General features: G+C 50.2%; 1 protein-coding gene across 1 annotated transcript; it reads left to right on the top strand.

Annotated features, from left to right (window-relative positions):
- The first annotated feature begins 817 nt into the window (after nt 1-817).
- LOC135910705 (uncharacterized) lies at nt 818-15,936 on the top strand. The gene is made up of 6 exons (XM_065442741.1): nt 818-956; nt 1,975-2,898; nt 4,018-4,721; nt 7,591-7,836; nt 8,139-8,557; nt 15,067-15,936. Exons 2-6 carry the CDS (start codon nt 2,237-2,239, stop codon nt 15,268-15,270), a joined length of 2,235 nt encoding a protein of 744 aa, XP_065298813.1. The 5' UTR covers nt 818-956; nt 1,975-2,236; the 3' UTR covers nt 15,271-15,936.
- The last annotated feature ends 1,963 nt before the right edge of the window (nt 15,937-17,899 follow it).

Genomic DNA, 17,899 nt, shown 5'->3' with positions numbered 1-17,899 from the left:
CGAGGTAGCACACCGCGAAGCTCGAGGTCTTACTCCCCGAGCTGAGCAAAGAGTGACTTCCATCGGTCAAGAGAACGCGGAGGAGGAAATCTGTAGAGAAAAAGATAGATTAACAAGATTTAGCGATATTACCCAATTCTATCAAAATCGGAGGCATTACCACCGCCTCACGCTAAACTGAACAAAGCTGAGTCCGTTACTTGGAGGCGATTACAAACAGAAACATATACGAGTCCCGTGCAACTAAAAACTTTCTACCCCGATATATACAAGAGCGATATGTGCAAGCTATGCAAGTCTGTTAGAGCCACCCTTCAACACATGTTGTTGGGATGTGAAATATACCAAGACAATATGGTAGTCTCCACGGAAAATCTACGGGCGGGGTGGTCGGGACTGCTGCTGAGCTGAGAACTCCAAGACCAACTTTGGGCCGTCCAGCGAGCCAAGGAAGCCGCACGGGAACAGCAGCTCCCAGTGGCCATCTAGGTGGCCCCAGGCCCGGGGCTCCCAATCGCCGGATTTCAAATAAAGTTATCCCATCACAAGAATATCTATTTCTCCTTATGCGGTTCCATCATGGCTCATGTTCTGTCATGTCGCCGATTCCCTCTTTTAAAAAAATCTTGAACATAAGAACATCTATTTTTCCTTTGTGTGCTTCCGCCCACTGCATGATTCTTAGTAAATTACCCTTTGTGCATGGGCTAGTGCCACAGCAGATGAGCATCATCATTATCATAAGACGAATATGGTCCGAGCCGTCTTCCTTCGTGGACCTGGCGCTCCCTGGTGGCGAAATGGCAGTGGGTGCCATCGTTCCTTGAATGTGGCAGACGTAGCACATCAGGAGCAGCCACAGAGTCTGACGCAGGTTTTCGAGCGGTGTTGCCCAGCTCTCCTCTCGCAGCTGTAAGGCATGGACAGGAAGATGTTGGCGAGCGTCATCATATGAGGTGAGGGCATTGAGACATCTCCAGTGCGTGTGTATCGCGCTAGAATGCGGCCCGCGGTCCTGACTGAGTGGGTGACCTGATCGCCGCACAGTGTGGTCGACGATCTCGTCTTTATTTTGGCGCCTTCTTCGCCCACTTGGCAGTGACTTGGCCGATCCTGTTTCCCTTGTAGTCTCGATTTCAAGAGTTAGCCGCATACGGTTTGCTCCACCGTGAAACATTTCCTGATCTATTAAAACCAAGTGGCGTGTTAAATCTGCGTTTATTTGTCGGCATGAGTTTCATTGAAAATTAAATTAAATTATGAGGTTTTACGTGTCAAAACCACTTTCTGATTATGAGGCACGCCGTAGTGGAGGACTCCGGAAATATTGACCACCTGGGGTTCTTTAACGTGCACCTAAATCTAAGTACATGGGTGTTTTCGCATTTCGCCCCCATCGAAATGGGGCCGCCGTGGCCGGGATTCGATCCCGCGACCTCGTGCTGAGCAGCCTAACACCATAGCCACTGAGCAACCACGGCGGGTCAAGTTTCATTGAATCACTCGAAAAAAATTATGCTACCTATGCCTGAGAGAGGCCGTTTTCTATCCAAAGACTCTCCTGCACAGCCTATAGAAGAAAAAATCATTTTCAGTTATTTTAATTATTTAAAAACGATTAGCAATATAATGTCTAGGAAGAATACTTTCCTCCTTGTGATGTGAACATGTGTATCGGAACTAATAAACGACGCACATATTTAGTAAAATTTTCGGAAAGCCTTCGAGCTCGTCCTTCCTTCCTGACAGGACAACACGTAGTAGGAGAAATGTAATCGGTGGACGAGAGCGCCTGGTGGTTAAATGAGGCCGCCAGAGGACCAATCTTAAATAATCACGCGAATCCATTAATGCACCATGACATTTGAGTTTAAACAGCTGCTCTCATTTTGAATTATTTAGCTGCTTATTGTCAGTCCTTCCTGTGGGTGCGATACGTATGGTGCGAATAGTTTTCCTTCATTTTTGTCGCAGGGCTCGACGTTTGCCAACTGGGAGACACAACGAGCATCTTGCGCCCTAGCTACATAATAAAAACATCCAATATTCAGCGATGAGCACGGCATAATTAGAGTATAGGTATTTAGCGATAAGCATCTACGTTTCTTTGAACGAGAGCCCTCTGACGCAGCGCGGGCATCACCTGAATTAAAAGGCTTTGTATAAACTGTGTTCTGTAACTGGGTAAGGTTGGTCGGCTTGTTTCCCTCGAGAACCTGTTGCCACAGCTCTTCGAATGGGTTCAGCGATGTCAACCTGCGGCAAAACCAAGCTCCGCGTCGCATATTGTGCCTTCCTCATCGCAAGCTGTCTGTTCGTCCTGTTTAATGTGGCCTATTTCCAGACACCTCGAACGGACGTGAAACCCAGTGCGCTTGTTGTCGCCAGTCAATCGCGACGAAATATGTCGGACATTTGTGCCACGATTCCACCGAAGCCCATCAAGAATGCGCAAAGAGTCACCAAGCCTCGGCTCCAGATCAGGAAGCTCCGACAGTCGAAGCAAGCCGCCAGCCGCGCACCGAATGCAGCGAATCTCGATCGGATCAGCACTTACACTGTCCACGGCAGCAAGATCATCACCACGCCAAGCAAAAACATGCCGCCCAAGTACATAGCGCAAAAGGACTTCGTACTCTCCGACCTTTCGGTGCCGTTTGACGAGAGCGTCACCCTCACGACGCAGGCGACTCGCGAGTTCCTGCAGCACGTTCCGTTGCTGTGCTCCCGATGGCAAGGGCCCGTCTCGGTGGCCGTGTACGCGCCGGGCTCCGACTACGCGGTGGCGCTGGACAAGGTCGCCTTCCTGCGCCACTGCGACGACCCGTGCGTGAGCGCGAACACGTCGTGGTACGTGGTCTTTGACAGAACGCACGAGTTTGCAGCGTTTGACCTATGATGTTGATGTTTCTCATTGATAGTGTTTTATACCCTCCCCCCTCCTCCCCCATTCGCCTGTCCGGCACGTTTCTCGATATTATTACTTCTGCCGAACACGCGTATTATATGTGCATATTGTTTCGTTGTTTCAAGACCTATAAAGAACTTATGTTATGCGCAAACTGGATTCTCTTTTCATATTTAGTCACACGATCATTTATATGGCCTATTGTTCACGGAATAACCAAATGGTACCCAGAAGACTGTGTGCTAATGTTTTTCCGACAAAATGTAATAATGTTCTAAAAGGCGACATTTGACCTTCGCAATATGCTGGCTATATGCTATGGTTCTAGAGAGTAGAAGGAAGCATTAATTTGACTATACGCCTACGGCGTTAAAATATCCTGATACGTCTCTGGTAGTGGATAAGTGCCATAATGTGCAGGAGCAAGCAAGCGATTCCTGTCGCCCGTTCTAATACCACAGTAAGAAGGGCAAATTTAGTGACACTGCGAGCGAGTGCATTTGGCAGTTAGCGCCACTCGCAGGCTGTCAGACGGAAATGTTTAGTAACACTTGCTGTGAAGTGTACTTGCCAGTAAGTGTGTTCGAGGAACTGGCTTCGTTGCGTTGAAGTGCGAATAGCATCGATAGCAATGCGTCAGGAATAAACAAATAAATGCTTATAATCATTCGACTTCGACTTTCAGCACTAAATATAAGACCGCTTTTTCGTAATTTAAAATATTGTGAGCGCCTTCGCGACATCAGTGCGGATAAAAAAAAAAAGCTTGATACGTTCATTTTCGACGAATACCGCCATTTGAACCCTGTGGATCTTGGATGTGTGCCGTGCTTGTATTGACAGGCATGTTATGGGATTACAGGGTGTATATTTTTGATGGCGGATGTTATTGTACATAAGCATATTTTCGTAATAAAAGTGTAACCGTTTCTAAAACTCAGAATGCAGAGAATCGCATCTATCCCTATGGGTTCATAGGTCGTTTTTGTCGTCAATACCGAATGGCACTTCGTCTTGCCGTCTAGCACCACGCCGCCAAAGCGACACTAAGCGATGCCAAGCGCGCTGGCTCGAAGAGTCACTAAATTTGCTCATCGCACGTGCTGTAGCCGAGGAGCATCATCATCGTCGCAAAGAGCAGCCAGCGTGCTCGCAGAGCTCGCGGCAATGTTCTTTACGTTCGCGCTCTCGGTCTCGCTGAAGAGACTCAAAAGACGGCGCGTAGCCGTCGCGCTGCTGTTCGTCACCGGCCTGGCCGCGATCAACGCCGTCCAACACTACAACCGGCGCGCGGCAGTACTGCGGAGGCTGGCTCGATTGGGCGACCCCTACCGCGAACCGCACCACCTGCCGCCTACAAACCCAGCGGAACCGCAAGTCCAACGAATCCGCCGGCCGCTCGTCGATTCCCCGTCCAAAGCCCTGGCGGACGACCACACACCCGCTGCGACGCGGCCCCATTGCGTCGAGGAGCGCGACCGGCGCGACGCCTGCTGGGAACGCCGGCGGAAAATGCGCTGCAGCTACGCAGCCGAGAGCGGCGTCGACTTCGTCGTGCACGAAAACTTCGTCGCGAGCGACGAGTGCCCACCGGCTTACGCCGCGAACGTCACGCTGGTCACGCACGCGACTTACGGGTTCCTGCGGCACGTCGCGGAGCTGTGCGACCGCTGGCAGGGACCGCTGTCCGTGGCCGTGTTCGCGCCCGGCACCGACTCGGACCGGGCCCTCGCCTGGATCGACTTCCTGCGCCGCTGCGGTCGCAATGCGTGCGTGAGGAGATCCGTGACGTGGCATCTCGTCTACGATCGAGGTGTCGTAAAGATATATGCCTTCTTTCGAGATAGGGATGTATGGCCAGAAGGAAACTAGGTAGATGCCGTTTTAGCGGCCGCAGACCAATGAATAATGACACGTTGTTAGTGCGAATTCGTTTAATGGTAAATATTCAATTGCGAGTTGTACCGTAGTTATTTTTCATGGCTACGCCGGCGCATACGCACAGCGTGCCCATCTGGCACGTACTCCCCCCGTCGCCGATGACCATGCCTCTGGTTGATCGCCGGAGACATACCGTGAAGCGGCAAACCTTATGTTTCGTCCAACCACTTAAAAGAAACCGCCACTTCGCCATGCTCTAAGCAGCTGACGAAGCAATGCGCCCGCCGAGCTCATTATTTAAGCAATTGCCCCTTTTGATGCACAAGAGAGGTCCCCATAAGGTCCCCATAAGGGGACTTCTCTTGTGCATATTTTTTTGTGCAAAATTAAGGACCCCATAGACGCAAGACTCAGCAGTAAAAAGTCCGCACATTTCTCTCTAGGCGCATTTTCGGCGGGGCAGAAGCGAGAAATAAGCTCTCGTAACGACGTTTAGCACATGGATTTGTCTGATCTTCGTGCTCATGGCTTCAGAGGTTCTTGTGTTATTTTTCTTTTTTTTATGCTTCATCTTTCTGAAGTTGAAAGCAGTCGTATAGTCTTCTAAACAGGGTGAGGCAGCAAGTTTCTGTGTCCATTGATAGTCAGTGCAGCAGCTACAGATAGCTGCGACGGCGCTATTTCGCCTACCGTGTGGGCGAGGGCGGCCAGCGCGGACAAGGTTCAGCTCGGATGCTGATGCCGACACCATCTGAACCAATTGGGTAGTAGGCACTGGAAGAACAGTTCCTTTAGTAGGCTGTCGTCGAAGCATGAGACCCCAGTGCCGAGAAATTGCTTCCATCTGCCCGGGGATTTGCGATGGATGGTGATCACCAAGCTCAGTTGACGATAGCAGCTCTTGCAGCCGCTTCCGTTCGGAAATCGCCTTGCGCTCAAGGATGGCCTCCTTCAGCGTGTCTTATTTACGCTGTCTGGCTTGGTACGGCAGTTAAGACGTTGCACACTTCGACGGCAAAGTCATGGCGCAACGCACAGAGTAGGTAGCCGTACTTTTCTATTCTGGCTGACTAAAGGTGTGGCAAGTGCGTGCGTCATTGCACACGTCGCGTCGCAGTCACCTGGCTGAATAAGGGTGCGGCCTAGTGAATGCGTCATTCGGCTCTTGACGGCGCAGCCAATGGGGAGGAAGTGGTGCCGCGTGATGAGTGTATAAAATGAGTGCTTAAAATAGCTTATTGCCCTTCCACTCTGTGAAGAAGGATGACCAGCGAAGCTGTGTATGTGGACCCCTTAATGGCGAACTGCACTTCCGCCGCGGGTCGGCCCGGCATTGCACTTTCTCCGCCGCGGATCGCTGCACCTCCGCCGCGGATCGGCCCACGTATGGGGAGTTTTTTAGAGCGCAGCTCTTTGGCGTCCGTTCCTGGGTTTCACGTCGGCGTTGTCGTCGGCGTTGTCGTCGGCCTCGTAACCAGCTCCGCCCCCCTTCGCTGGAGTGGGAGACGAAGGACGCGAGCCGCGAATGGCGGAGACCAATGAGAGCGGCCCCTTCAGTGACGTGCGCGCGCGATGCTGGTGTCATGCGGACCCTCCTTACGGCTCGATGCGCACTCGTGTCTGGTCTCAGCCGATCCGCTCGTTTCGTACTATCGTCTGCTCGCGCCACAGCTCTCGCTCGCGCCTGTTTGGTTCTGTTGGGTCGGTCCCGTTCGCGCTTGTTTTGGTTGTTATTGTGTGAGATTGTTTCTTAATCTGATTGTATGCGCTATGCGAATTGTATAGTACTTTCTGGAAGCCATGCGGCACCAGCGATCACACTGGAACACTGAAACGCCGGCTCGCTTGATCCGCAGATCAGATTTTCGACCATTACCGACTCTGCTACATGTCTCTCTCAAATTCTTTGCTTCAAAATATCGCGAAATGGAAACACGTATAGAGCTGCGCTCAAATTTCGCATTAGGGAGTATCGTAATCGTCGGATAATTTTTTCTTACAACGACACGAAAATTTCCTTGGACGGTAGAGGTATACAGCTTCGGCTATAAGAGGTATTATTGTCCAACTGAACGCCGCTGTGTGGTCCTTCGAGTTATGAACTCCTCGCGGGCAAGCGAGCGTGTTGGGACGCGTGGCGCCTTTTGATTTGGCCTTACCGAGGTGAGGTTAGAACGCAGGCGAGATATTACGCGGACAAGGAAAGTTCGGGAAAAGAACATTTCACCAAACGAGTTTTAATGCTTTCGCGTTCCCACACGTAAGCAGTCTTGTGTTTCTGCCGAAATTTTTATACTGTAAAACCACAGTGAAAAAAAAAATAGGGCAGAAAGTCCCCATTGGGGAATTGTCATATCGTGCGTAGCATTCTTCGAAATCATAACTTATGAAGCCTATACCCTACCCTTGAAACCAACACGGATCGGCGACGAAGAATTACAGCGCTTACGCTTACGCTTACGCAGCTTGAAGATCTCCGGCACATATCGGCGCTGCGACAGCTGTTGCATTCGTAATCCAATATTTTGTAGCAAATGATCAAGTGCAGAGTCTCAAATCTACTTTACGCCGGAAGGACGAAGCTCAGGCAAATCCATGAGTATTATGCCCATCTTTCCTATGCTGGCTGATCCGGCATGCTCACAGCTTTCGCAGACACTATAGCGCCAGACTCCCCTGTAAAACTTTTCGTAGGAAGCTATTCTAGTATAAAGAATCAGCGAGAAGTGCCTTAGCTGCGAGTTGAGTTCTTCGTCTCTCGACTTCTAAGACTAAATGGAACGTCTATATGCACGACGCAGAGCACACTCCTGCGTCACTTACGCCAGAAACCTCGCACTCGTCGTACTACAAGAACTCCAGCGGAAATCGCCCGTGCTCCTCTGTGCCCGCGCAGGAAGACGTCTCCAGTTTTCGGCGGCGGCAAAGGATACCGTACCCAATCAACGTTCTGCGCAACGTGGCCCGAAGACTGGCTCCAACACATTACGTCCTCGTGCAGAACGTGCGGCTCTACCCGAGCACGGGTATAGTGCCACGTTTCCTGAGTGAGTATAGACTTAATGGGACTGAATGAACCACGACCGGCTTTTATAGCCGGTCGTGGAATGAACTAACAAATTGAGGACTCTGCGTAGGAACAGGTGGACGCGTGAATATATGGACGGAGGACAATCCTCCAAATCCTTTCTCACTAATCTTGCGTACATTAAAATAATTGTCCCTCGTTTCCGTTTAGACCCCTTAAGTTCTAGGACATCAGTAATTGAAAAAAAAATTTTTCTCGTCAATTTGGGTCTTCGCCACTCTTGTAAAAATATTCCCAATCACTTCCCTGGCGCGTGCGCAGATCTCGTGGCGGAAGAGCGACGCCTGCACTCCCTCCGAAGCGACGGCCAAGAAGTGTACGTGCTACCCGTATTCGCGATGGCGGCACGGGCCGGTGACCCTCAGGTGCAACAGCGACCGCCTCGGAGCATGCGCGAGCTGCGGGATGCGCTCAGGTCCGGCACGGTGGTGCCGCTCAACGACTCGTCGCACGGGGGCGCGCTGTTGTGGAGTCCCTTCTACTCGGCCGCGATGAATGCCTCTTCCGAGCCGTGGAAAGCCGGTCCGGCCAGCGTAGAAGGGAAGCGCCTGAGAGTCCAGACGACAGTCAAGCGCGACAGAGGCGTCTTGTTGTGGGAGCCCGTGTTCCTGGGCACCAGGGACGACCCTACGTACGGCGAAAACCTGACGTGGGAAGGGGGCCACGAGAGAGTGTCACAGGTGAGGCAGGCTACCCTGAGAAGCGCTTTCCTTTGTGACGTATGTGACTCGTCTTTGTCATAGAAGTGCGTGCATCAGATAATCAAAAGGTCGGAGGCTTACCCGAAAGGGGAAGCATTGAAAGCGATAGCAAAGTATTCGACAACTACACGAAGTAACGTTCGTAGTTTTATCGGCCGCATAAATTGCAGTAAACATGTTCTTACCCATTAAATTAAATATAATGGTGTCGAGTGCGCCGATAAACATAAGCAGACTTAATTCGATGATCGCGACCACTCGGTATCAGAACGCTGGCGTGATGAAGAGCGCAAGCAGAGAGGAGCCATGGCTTTGTGCTACGCGACCTTGAGATTAGAACACGGCATATAACACCCTTACGAATTTCTTGCGGGCAAGCGAGTGTGTTTAGGCGCTTAGCGCGTTTTGATTTGTCCTTACCGAGGCGCATTTAGAATTCAGGCAAGAGCTTGCGCTGGAAGGAACGCGCGGAAATCCAAGCAACAACAGGGAGAAACTTCTGAAAAAGCCGCGTTGGAACGCAGAAGAGCGCGTCGGCGGGCAAATAATACGAGAAAAAAATTACAGTGACGTTTCACTTCGTGAACACGAATGACACGCGGGCGTATGAGTGCTATAGCGCACCCGACGCTATCGGCACTCTGTGCGCCTAGACGCCTACACTGCCCGAATCGCAGATCGTATTAAAGACAGGACTCGCGCGGCCCCGCAATGCGCAGAAGCCACCAGAGTAGAATGCCACATTGTGTAAACATTCGCTTACTATCTAAATTACCTAGTATGGTGACAGCGTGCACAGGCAAGCATGCATGAATACTTCACACTAGATGACCGAGGACACTCGTCGTCAAAAACGCTGGCGTGAGGAATCGCGGCAGCAGCAGCGAGCGAAGTGATCTTCGTGCTCTCTATGGCTTCAATGCAAACTGAGCGGTGAGAATACAGCGTACGCAAAGCTACGAGCCGTCGGCCCACCTAGACTGGGCCTCCAAAGCAGGTCGCTTTCAAGATAAATCCCGCGCAACCGCACGCGGCAGAAGTACAATGCTCCTCTCCCTCCCCTTCTCCCCTACCATGCGCGCCAGGGCACACAGCGCGCTTCCTCCCCTTGCGCAAGCGATTGAGCCGCCATCGTCGGCTCACCGTCGTACGCTTTCACTCGCACACACAGCGAACGGCGCGCGAGGACGCTGTTATCACGAGACAAACCCAGTACGTATGCATCGCAAAAAAAAAAAATTACCGACGATTACGTTACTTCCTAATGCGAAATTTGAGCGCAGCTGTTTGCGAGCCTTTGTTTGCGTTTGGCCTCGGCCTCGGCCGCGCGAACGGTAGTCTTCTCTGCGACGGCGATGAGCTTCTGCTTCAGCCTCGCTTACTGCTGGTTGCTCTCGACGGCGGCGATGAGCCTCCGCTTCGGCGGCGCGAACTGCAGGGTCTTCTCGGCGGCGGCGATGAGCTTCTGCTTCAGCCTCGCTTACTGCTGGTTGCTCTCGACGGCGGCGATGAGCCTCCGCTTCGGCGGCGCGAACGGCAGGGTCTTCTCGGCGGCGGCGCTTAGCCTCTGCTTCGGCGACGCGTACTCCTGGATCATCTCGACGGCGGCGACGGTAAGCTTCTGCTTCGGCGGCACGCACCTCTGGATTCTGACGGCGACGGCGCTGGGCCTCTGCTCTGGCAGCTCGTTTAGCAGCAGCAGCAGCAGCAGCAGCAGATGGAGGACTTCCATCGGTCTCTCGCTCATGGCTCAGAAAGAACTGGCAGATAATTTCGCAGTGGCGAACGGCAGCGGCAATTTCGGCTCGGGCGGTGCACATATACAGATCCGCCGCCACCGATCTGGCTCTCTGATTGCCACCGCACAGGGCGAACGGCAGCGGCAATTTCGGCTCGGGCGGTGCACATATACAGATCCGCCGCCACCGATCTGGCTCTCTGATTGCCACCGCACAGGGGTTGCATTGGAGGAGGAGCGAAGAAAGGAATTAAGTTCGAGCCGGCGCTTTGACAACCGGAGACTCGCAGGAAGAGGGGGGAGGGGGGCGGCGTGTACACCCAGCGGCAAACGATGGCGGCAGAAGCGCGCGCAGCAAGCGGACAACACGATAAAGGGAGGAGGGAAGAGATAGCAGCGACTGACTGATGCCGCTGACGCCGATAGTGAGTCAACCCCAGCTGCGGAGTTGGTTTCAGGGACAACGCCGCCGATGCCGACACAAACAATATGATACCCTCGCTTCCGCAGCGCTAAGAACCAGGTCTAGCCGTGGGAAGGTGGTCACGTATTCGTCGACGTGCCGGGGCCTACGTGAAATAACCGGCGCGTCGGCAACTGAAGAGCACCCTATCCGCCACACAAGAACAGGGGGGGGGGGGACCCTTTCCTCCTCTTTCTGCATGGCGGCGACGGTGTTCTATGCAGTCACGTTATCTTGACTCTCTAGCGGCGTCAGCGGCATCCAGCGGTATCAGTCGGTCGCTGCTAGCGCTGGGGGGATGAAAGGGGGGCGGAGCTGGTTACGAGGCCGACGACAACGCCGACGACGACGCGAAACCCAGGAACGGACGCCAAAGAGCTGCGCTCTAAAAAATGCCGTGGTTGAACGCAGTTAAACCAAGTTTGTCGAGCGACCGCACGGTTTTACTTGCTTTGGGAAAAAACATGTGCTATATACGCTGCTCGGCGCCGTCAGCAACTACCGTATGTACAATTGCACCTCAATACAACACACACATGCTGCTCGGCGCGGCAGCAGTAGCGAGCGAATTGAGCTTCATGCCGCGTCTCGCTTCAACGCGAATTAAGCGTCTAAAGCACAGCGCACACGAAGCTACCAGCACTCAGCGCACTTTGTACATATAAATCGCTTTCAAGATATGGGCGCCCACGCGGCGTATGCAGGAGCCGCCGGTAGCAGCAGGCTAAGTTCCAATTTGACCTTGGCTGAGCTTAAAGGTCAGATTTACGGAACCAGGCGTTTCCTGGGTCAGTACCTGGAGTAATAGAGATATCGCACTAAAACCTCTAGCAAGAGGAGGTCAACCCAGCGCGCCTCCACCGACCCTCCTCCTCCGTGATGCTTTGCCTCGTTTCTCCATCCCCACTTCGCTCAAGGTTACCTACACATTCCTCTAGCTGACGTTGCATTACTGCGCGCTCAACGCGTTCCTTCGTACTTCAACCGGCGCACAAATCTCTTCACCTCCAGGCGCCTTCGTCGTTCGCTTGCTTCGTGGCTTCAAACAGACACCGCCGATTTCACGAGCTGACCAGTTACGCTTGCGCGTAGAAAAACACTACAATATTTCTTTCATTTATGAAACACGAAGTTGACAGTAAAACGAGCTTACTGGGGAGATCGTCATATATTGTGCGAGATATTCTTTGGAGTTGCTTATCTCTTAAAGTACGACAGTCTTGGTTTCAAGGATAGAGTATAGGCTTCATAAGTAATGATTTCATATAGTAATATAATATAAAATAATATATATATATATAAAATATTCACCAAGATTATCTCCAATAGAATAAGAGCAACACTGGGCTTTAGTCAATCAAGGGAACAGGCAGGTTTCAGGAAGGGATACTCTACAATGGATCACATCTATGTCATCAATCTGGTAATCGAGAAATACGCAAAGTACAATCAGCCTCTGTATATGGCTTTCATAGATTACGAAAAGGCATTTGATTCAGTCGAGATACCAGCAGTCATTGAGGCATTACATAAGCAAGGAGTACAGGACGTTCACGTAAATATCTTGGAGAGTATCTACAGAGATTCCACAGCTGCCTTAATTCTCCAGAAGTAGGACGATACCTATAAAGAAAAGGGTCAGACAAGCAGACACAATCTTTCAAATGCTATTCACCGCATGCTTGGAAGTATTCAAGCTATTAAACTGGGAAGGCTTAGGAGTAAGGATCAACGGCGAATATCTCCGCAACGTTAGATTTGCAGATAACATTGTTCTGTTTAGCAACACTGGGGACGAGTTACAACAAATGATTGAGGACCTGAACAGAGAAATTATGAGAGTGTGGTTGAAGATTAATAAGCAGAAGACAAAGATAATGATCAATAGCTGGGCAAGGGAACAAGAGTTCAGAATCACCAGTCAGCCTCTAGAGCCTGTGAAGGAGTACGTTTACTCAGGTCAATTACTCAAAGGGAACCCTGATCATGAGAAGAAAATTTACAGAAGAATAAAAATGAGTTGGAGCCCATTCGGCAGCCATTGTCAGATCCTGACTGGAAGCTTACCATTATCATTAAAAAGAAAGGTGTACAATCCATGCATTCTACCGGTGCTGGCATAAGGGGCAGAAACTTGGAGACTGACAAAGAAGCACGAAAACAAGTTAAGGACCGCGCAAAGAGCGATAGAACGAAGAATGTTAGGCGTAACGTTAAGAGACAGGAAGACCGCGGTGTGGATCAGAGAGCAAACAGGGATAGCCGATATTCTAATGGACATTAAGAGAAAGAAATTGAGCTGAGCAGGTCATGTAATGCGTAGGTTAGATAACCGGTGGACCATCAGGGTTACAAAATTGGTGCCAAGAGAAGGGAAGCGCAGTCGAGGACGAAAGAGAGCTAGGTGGGGTGATGAAATTAAGAAATTCGCAGGCGCTAGTTGGAATCGGTTGGCGCAGGACAGGGTTTCTTGGAGATCGCAGGGAGAGGCCTTCGTCCTGCAGTGGACATAAAATAGGCTGATGATGAAGCAATGATTGCGAAGAATGCTATGCACTTAATAAAAGGAAAATCAGACACCCACCAGTTCGTAGCAATTGCTACAAAGGAAACTCATTCGGGTTCCTCGAAAGAAAAGCCTCGCAGTTGAAGAAAAATTCGTCCTGGTGCGGGACTCGAACCCGGGACCACCGCCTTTCCGGGGCAGTCACTCTACCTACCTGAGCTAATTACTTCTCTCCACCCTACGGGTTTTCGCAGAACTATTACGTCAAGTGCTATGCACTATATGACGACTCCCCAGATGGGAAGTTTCTACCCATATTTTTTTACTGCAGTTTTACGGCATAATTAGGATATCTCCCGCTGCAGGGATAGGCAACGTGCCTCGAGAACTACGACTTCTTCCACATGCCGGAGGACCCCTTCCTCGTCCGAGTAACTGAACCCATCGGTGATGCGGGTGCCGTAAGGCAGGCAGGAGGGGTGAGCAAGTAGTGGAGGAATGATGATAGTGATCTAAAGAAAGGAAGAACGCTTGATTCTGCAACCCGTGAGAAAGCACGGCGAAGCGTCGTCAGGGAAGAGGGAGTGGGAAGTGAAAGATGATAGAGTAAGAGGGAGGATGTGGCCTAATAGACTCCACTATGCGCGACAGGGAGCTGAGCACACGTGGTACCGAGATCGCGCGCGTGCTAAGGGGGACAGGTGAGAGTGCGTCTCCAATTCTATAGCCTCGCTTTGCGCAGCTCGCTCCCTATCTCTGGCGGGCGCGAAGACAGAGCCGAGGTGGCTGGTGGCTACACGTGCGCTATCTCCGCGTGCGCCTTGTGCTGATGGTCGCGTAATCTTAAGTTTCGGAGATGGCTTGTAGGGACTGGCAGCAGAAGCGTTCGCGCGCCTCTGTTCGCCCGCCAGCGCTGAGACAGCGAGTGCTCGCGGTCATCGAGTGTTCGCGGTCATCGAGTGTTACCTGTTCGTGTATGCCGCTGCGCACGTGACACGATGCTTGACAATCGAATTAGTAGGCGAATGTTTACTGAAATTTATAGACGGCCTATAAAAGTACGAAACTTACTTCGCGTAGTTGTGTAGTACTTTGCTATCGCTATCGCTGCTGTATTCTTCTGACGAGACCGCGAATTTTCGTTTTTTGTTGACTTGTTTGATTTTCAAGCCAGAGAAAAAAAACATATTGAGAACTTTTGTGCGTACAATAAAGCAATCCTGCAAATTCTCAGATTATCCTCACCTTTGGGGCTTCTCTATTGGGCCGTAGCCATAGCAACGTCTGCATGGCAATTTGCGGATACCTTTGGGACGTAAGGAGACTACTATATTTCTTGGAAGTATTATTTGTATTTTTCACAATATTGCTGATCGTATATTAAATCGTTTCATAATTTTCAAATCTGCTCAGTTTCGTAAATCATACGCTTCTTTTTTTTTCGTTTTCTTAAGCAAGCACTTCAGGTTGATCCATTCGATCTACAAATACGCTTCACCAACTTGAAGAAAAACAGGGCTACGAATACGCGGACTAAAAGGAGAACATGTACGACGGACAGGCGCTAACTTCCAACTAAGTTTCATTTAGTTGGAAATAACTTAGGTGGAACAAAAGTTAGTTGGAAGTTAGCGCCTGTCCGTCGTGCACGCTCTTCTTTTAGTCTGGGTCTTCGTAGCGCTGTTTTTCTTCAAGTATGTTACACCAGCTCGCCCATGCGCATCAAGCTCCTGACGCTTCACCAAATACGCTTCCCAGTGCAAACATGTCTCCCTCTGCAGGGATACGCGATGTGCCTCGAGGACTACGACTTCCACATGCTGGAGGATGCCTTCCTGGTGCAAGTTCCTAAACCGACCGGTACTGCGGGCGCCGTCGTTAGGACCGGCAGCGGCTACCCCTCGCTGCAGAACGCGTTCACCTTGCACCGTTTCAAGGACTCGCTCGGGCCTCTATACCCCGTCGCACAGCGTGCGATCTGTTAAAACGCTGGGCAGTCTGCGCAGCTAGGTGAAAGGGATTCAGATAAGCGCGGTGATTCCAATGTGCGAGTGGTGTGGGGGATGGGAAGGACTGCATCGCAAGGCGTGTCCCATATCGGCTGCGTGCAAGAAAATAAGACATCTAAATCTTGGGACTTAAAGGTAATACATATAGGCGTCGATGGAGATAAGTGGACAAAAATACTGTTCTCGAATTTGCACAATGGAGTGATAACTTTACTCGGCGGATCGATGATAGGCGAATCACCGCTCGCACTGTTGTAACAAAGGCACTGCTACAGATAATGAACGCATCACGACATGTTTTATTATTTTTTTTGTTAGCAATACGGGACTGACAATGCGTGATTGCAGGTTTAGTATACATGAATACAGGTTCACAATTGATGACTTTCGTGAAGCTGCAGACGAAAGGCGACAAAACGCCAAACAATAGGGCCTCTAGCACCACACTATACCTTCACCACTTAACGGCATTGGAGAGAAAAAAAAGAAAATACAAAGCGGTTAGCCACGAAAACCCGCTGTAAGCAAACTTTTTATATCGGCTTGGCGGGTGGGCTCGCAAGGCATGAACTGTCAACGAAGACTATTTTAGTTATTTCTCGATGTGCGGCGCTGGACAATAAATCGGGCTTAAAACCTGTTGCACCGTCTCTTTCCTACGTGTACAGACGCGGTCGCACTCTCTCGAAGAATGACACAATGCACGGTGTCAACGTGCAATTCTACATGTCAGGCTTTACACCATAACATTAACGAGTCGGTATGCCGTAAGTGTCGCGACCATGCATATGTCTCTTGCGCGTTCGTGTTCGTCTCTTCGGCATCCTGGACAATTCGCTTAACGATCTCAAACGATAGCTGCGATTTTGTACAGGCACATAATGTTGCCTAAATAGGAGCACCATGGGTACACGTAGCTCTTCGAAGCCACACGTGTACGCACCAGTATTCGCACATCAGTATCGCGGTAATTATGGTACGGATAACGCTTAACTTCGGCATTAGACGAATACTTACTAGCTCCTTGTGGTTCGGCTGCTCTGCAGCACAAGGTGCGCTGCGGGGGAACACTACGCGTCGTTTTCTTTCAGCTCCAGCTTTCTGTGAGGCGTGCAAAACGATACTTATAAATATAATAATAATTTGAGCGGTATTAGTACATTGCCCTTCTACAACAGAAAAAAAAGCCACCTTTACTGTGAGGGCAGGCGTCGTATAGGCGAGAAAAAACGCAAAAATAAAAGATGGGTGGCATGGACCTAGCTATTTTTCTTTTATCAGTAAAGTTGGACTACATTGTATTCTAACATAGCCAAAGTCTGAAGTTAACAAGTTTCCAACACCTTGAGCCACAACGACCGAAGTACGCTAACATGTTTTGAAATCCACGACGTCGCATCACATGACATGCCAGCGCTGTAATTTTGGCACGAAATCCAGGAAATAAGTAGTGACCTTCATTTGTGTTTTCTATGTTAAAGAGCTCTTACCGTGAAATAAACGGAACAAGAGCTTTCGAAGGATACATTATTTATACACACTGATTTGGCGATTCTGTTTAGTGTCCGTTTAATAAGGTTGCAAATGTGTTAAATTTGCAACAGAAAAAAAGAATGTTCACCTGGGGTTGTACATTTATAACGATTCATTTAATTTCCCTTACATCTTGTCCCGACGCCGCACCACCCGTTATATCACAGGGACCAGTCATACCACCCGACAGATCACAAAAAATATATATATATATATATATATATATATATATATATATATATATATATATATATATATATATATATATATATTGCACCTACTTCGTCTATTACTTCGCGATGACTGACACCTGCATCGGTGAAGGGTCGTTCTTGCCGGATTACCGCGGCTGGTTTATCACCGTCCATCTGTGACTGGATGCTTCTATCTAGCTGCTTGTCGACCATTTTCACTCGCACGCGCCGCGCCATTCGTTGGCGCTCCCCTGCTCAGCCTTGTAGCTCTATCGCTACGTGACACTCTTCTCCCCGAACCCCAACGCGCTGGAAAAGTGAAGCTAAGAAATTAGGCTATGGGGTTCACCGTCCCTAAACCGATCAGCGGGTTATTAGGTATACGCCATAGTGAAAGGCTTCGGATTAATTTTGACCACATGGGGTTCACTAATAAGTTCAGCTGCAGCGGAGCATTACCCTTGCTATCACAGAAAAATAAAAGTCATTCTTAACGTGAAAGGAGGCTTCGTAAGCAAGAAAGAAAGAAACGAAATAACAGTGGCGACGCCGCCTTGAGAAGTTGTCGCACGAGCTCGCCATCGATATTGTAGGCGCTGTCAGGATTGGGGGCTCAATCCCATCGTCGTGATCCGTTGTCAAGATTGGAGTCCCGCATGAATTCGAAGGTAGCTGGCCCATGCCGTCGTCCAACTTATCCACGCTGAGGACTTTGATGAAGGGAAGGACTGCTTCTCATCGAGAACGAGGAATATGGGTTTATTTACAGTATTTACATGCAGTTCATCAGTCTAGCATAACTGCGAGAGAAAGTACGTCAGTCTAACACGACTGCTTGAGTCTAACACGACTGTCTCAGTCCAACATGACCGCTTAAG

The sequence above is a fragment of the Dermacentor albipictus genome, chromosome 2 (genome assembly GCF_038994185.2).
Source record: "Dermacentor albipictus isolate Rhodes 1998 colony chromosome 2, USDA_Dalb.pri_finalv2, whole genome shotgun sequence".
Lineage (NCBI taxonomy): Eukaryota > Metazoa > Arthropoda > Arachnida > Ixodida > Ixodidae > Dermacentor > Dermacentor albipictus.
This window is presented reverse-complemented; position numbering and strand designations above follow the sequence as displayed.

Coding starts and splice junctions, on each gene's coding strand:
- LOC135910705 (XM_065442741.1), top strand. CDS start 2,237: ATGGGTTCAGCGATGTCAACCTGCGGCAAAACCAAGCTCCGCGTCGCA. Junction 4,722..7,590: donor GCATCTCGTCTACGATCGAG/GTGTCGTAAAGA, acceptor TGCACGACGCAG/AGCACACTCCTGCGTCACTT. Junction 8,558..15,066: donor GCCACGAGAGAGTGTCACAG/GTGAGGCAGGCT, acceptor CTCCCTCTGCAG/GGATACGCGATGTGCCTCGA.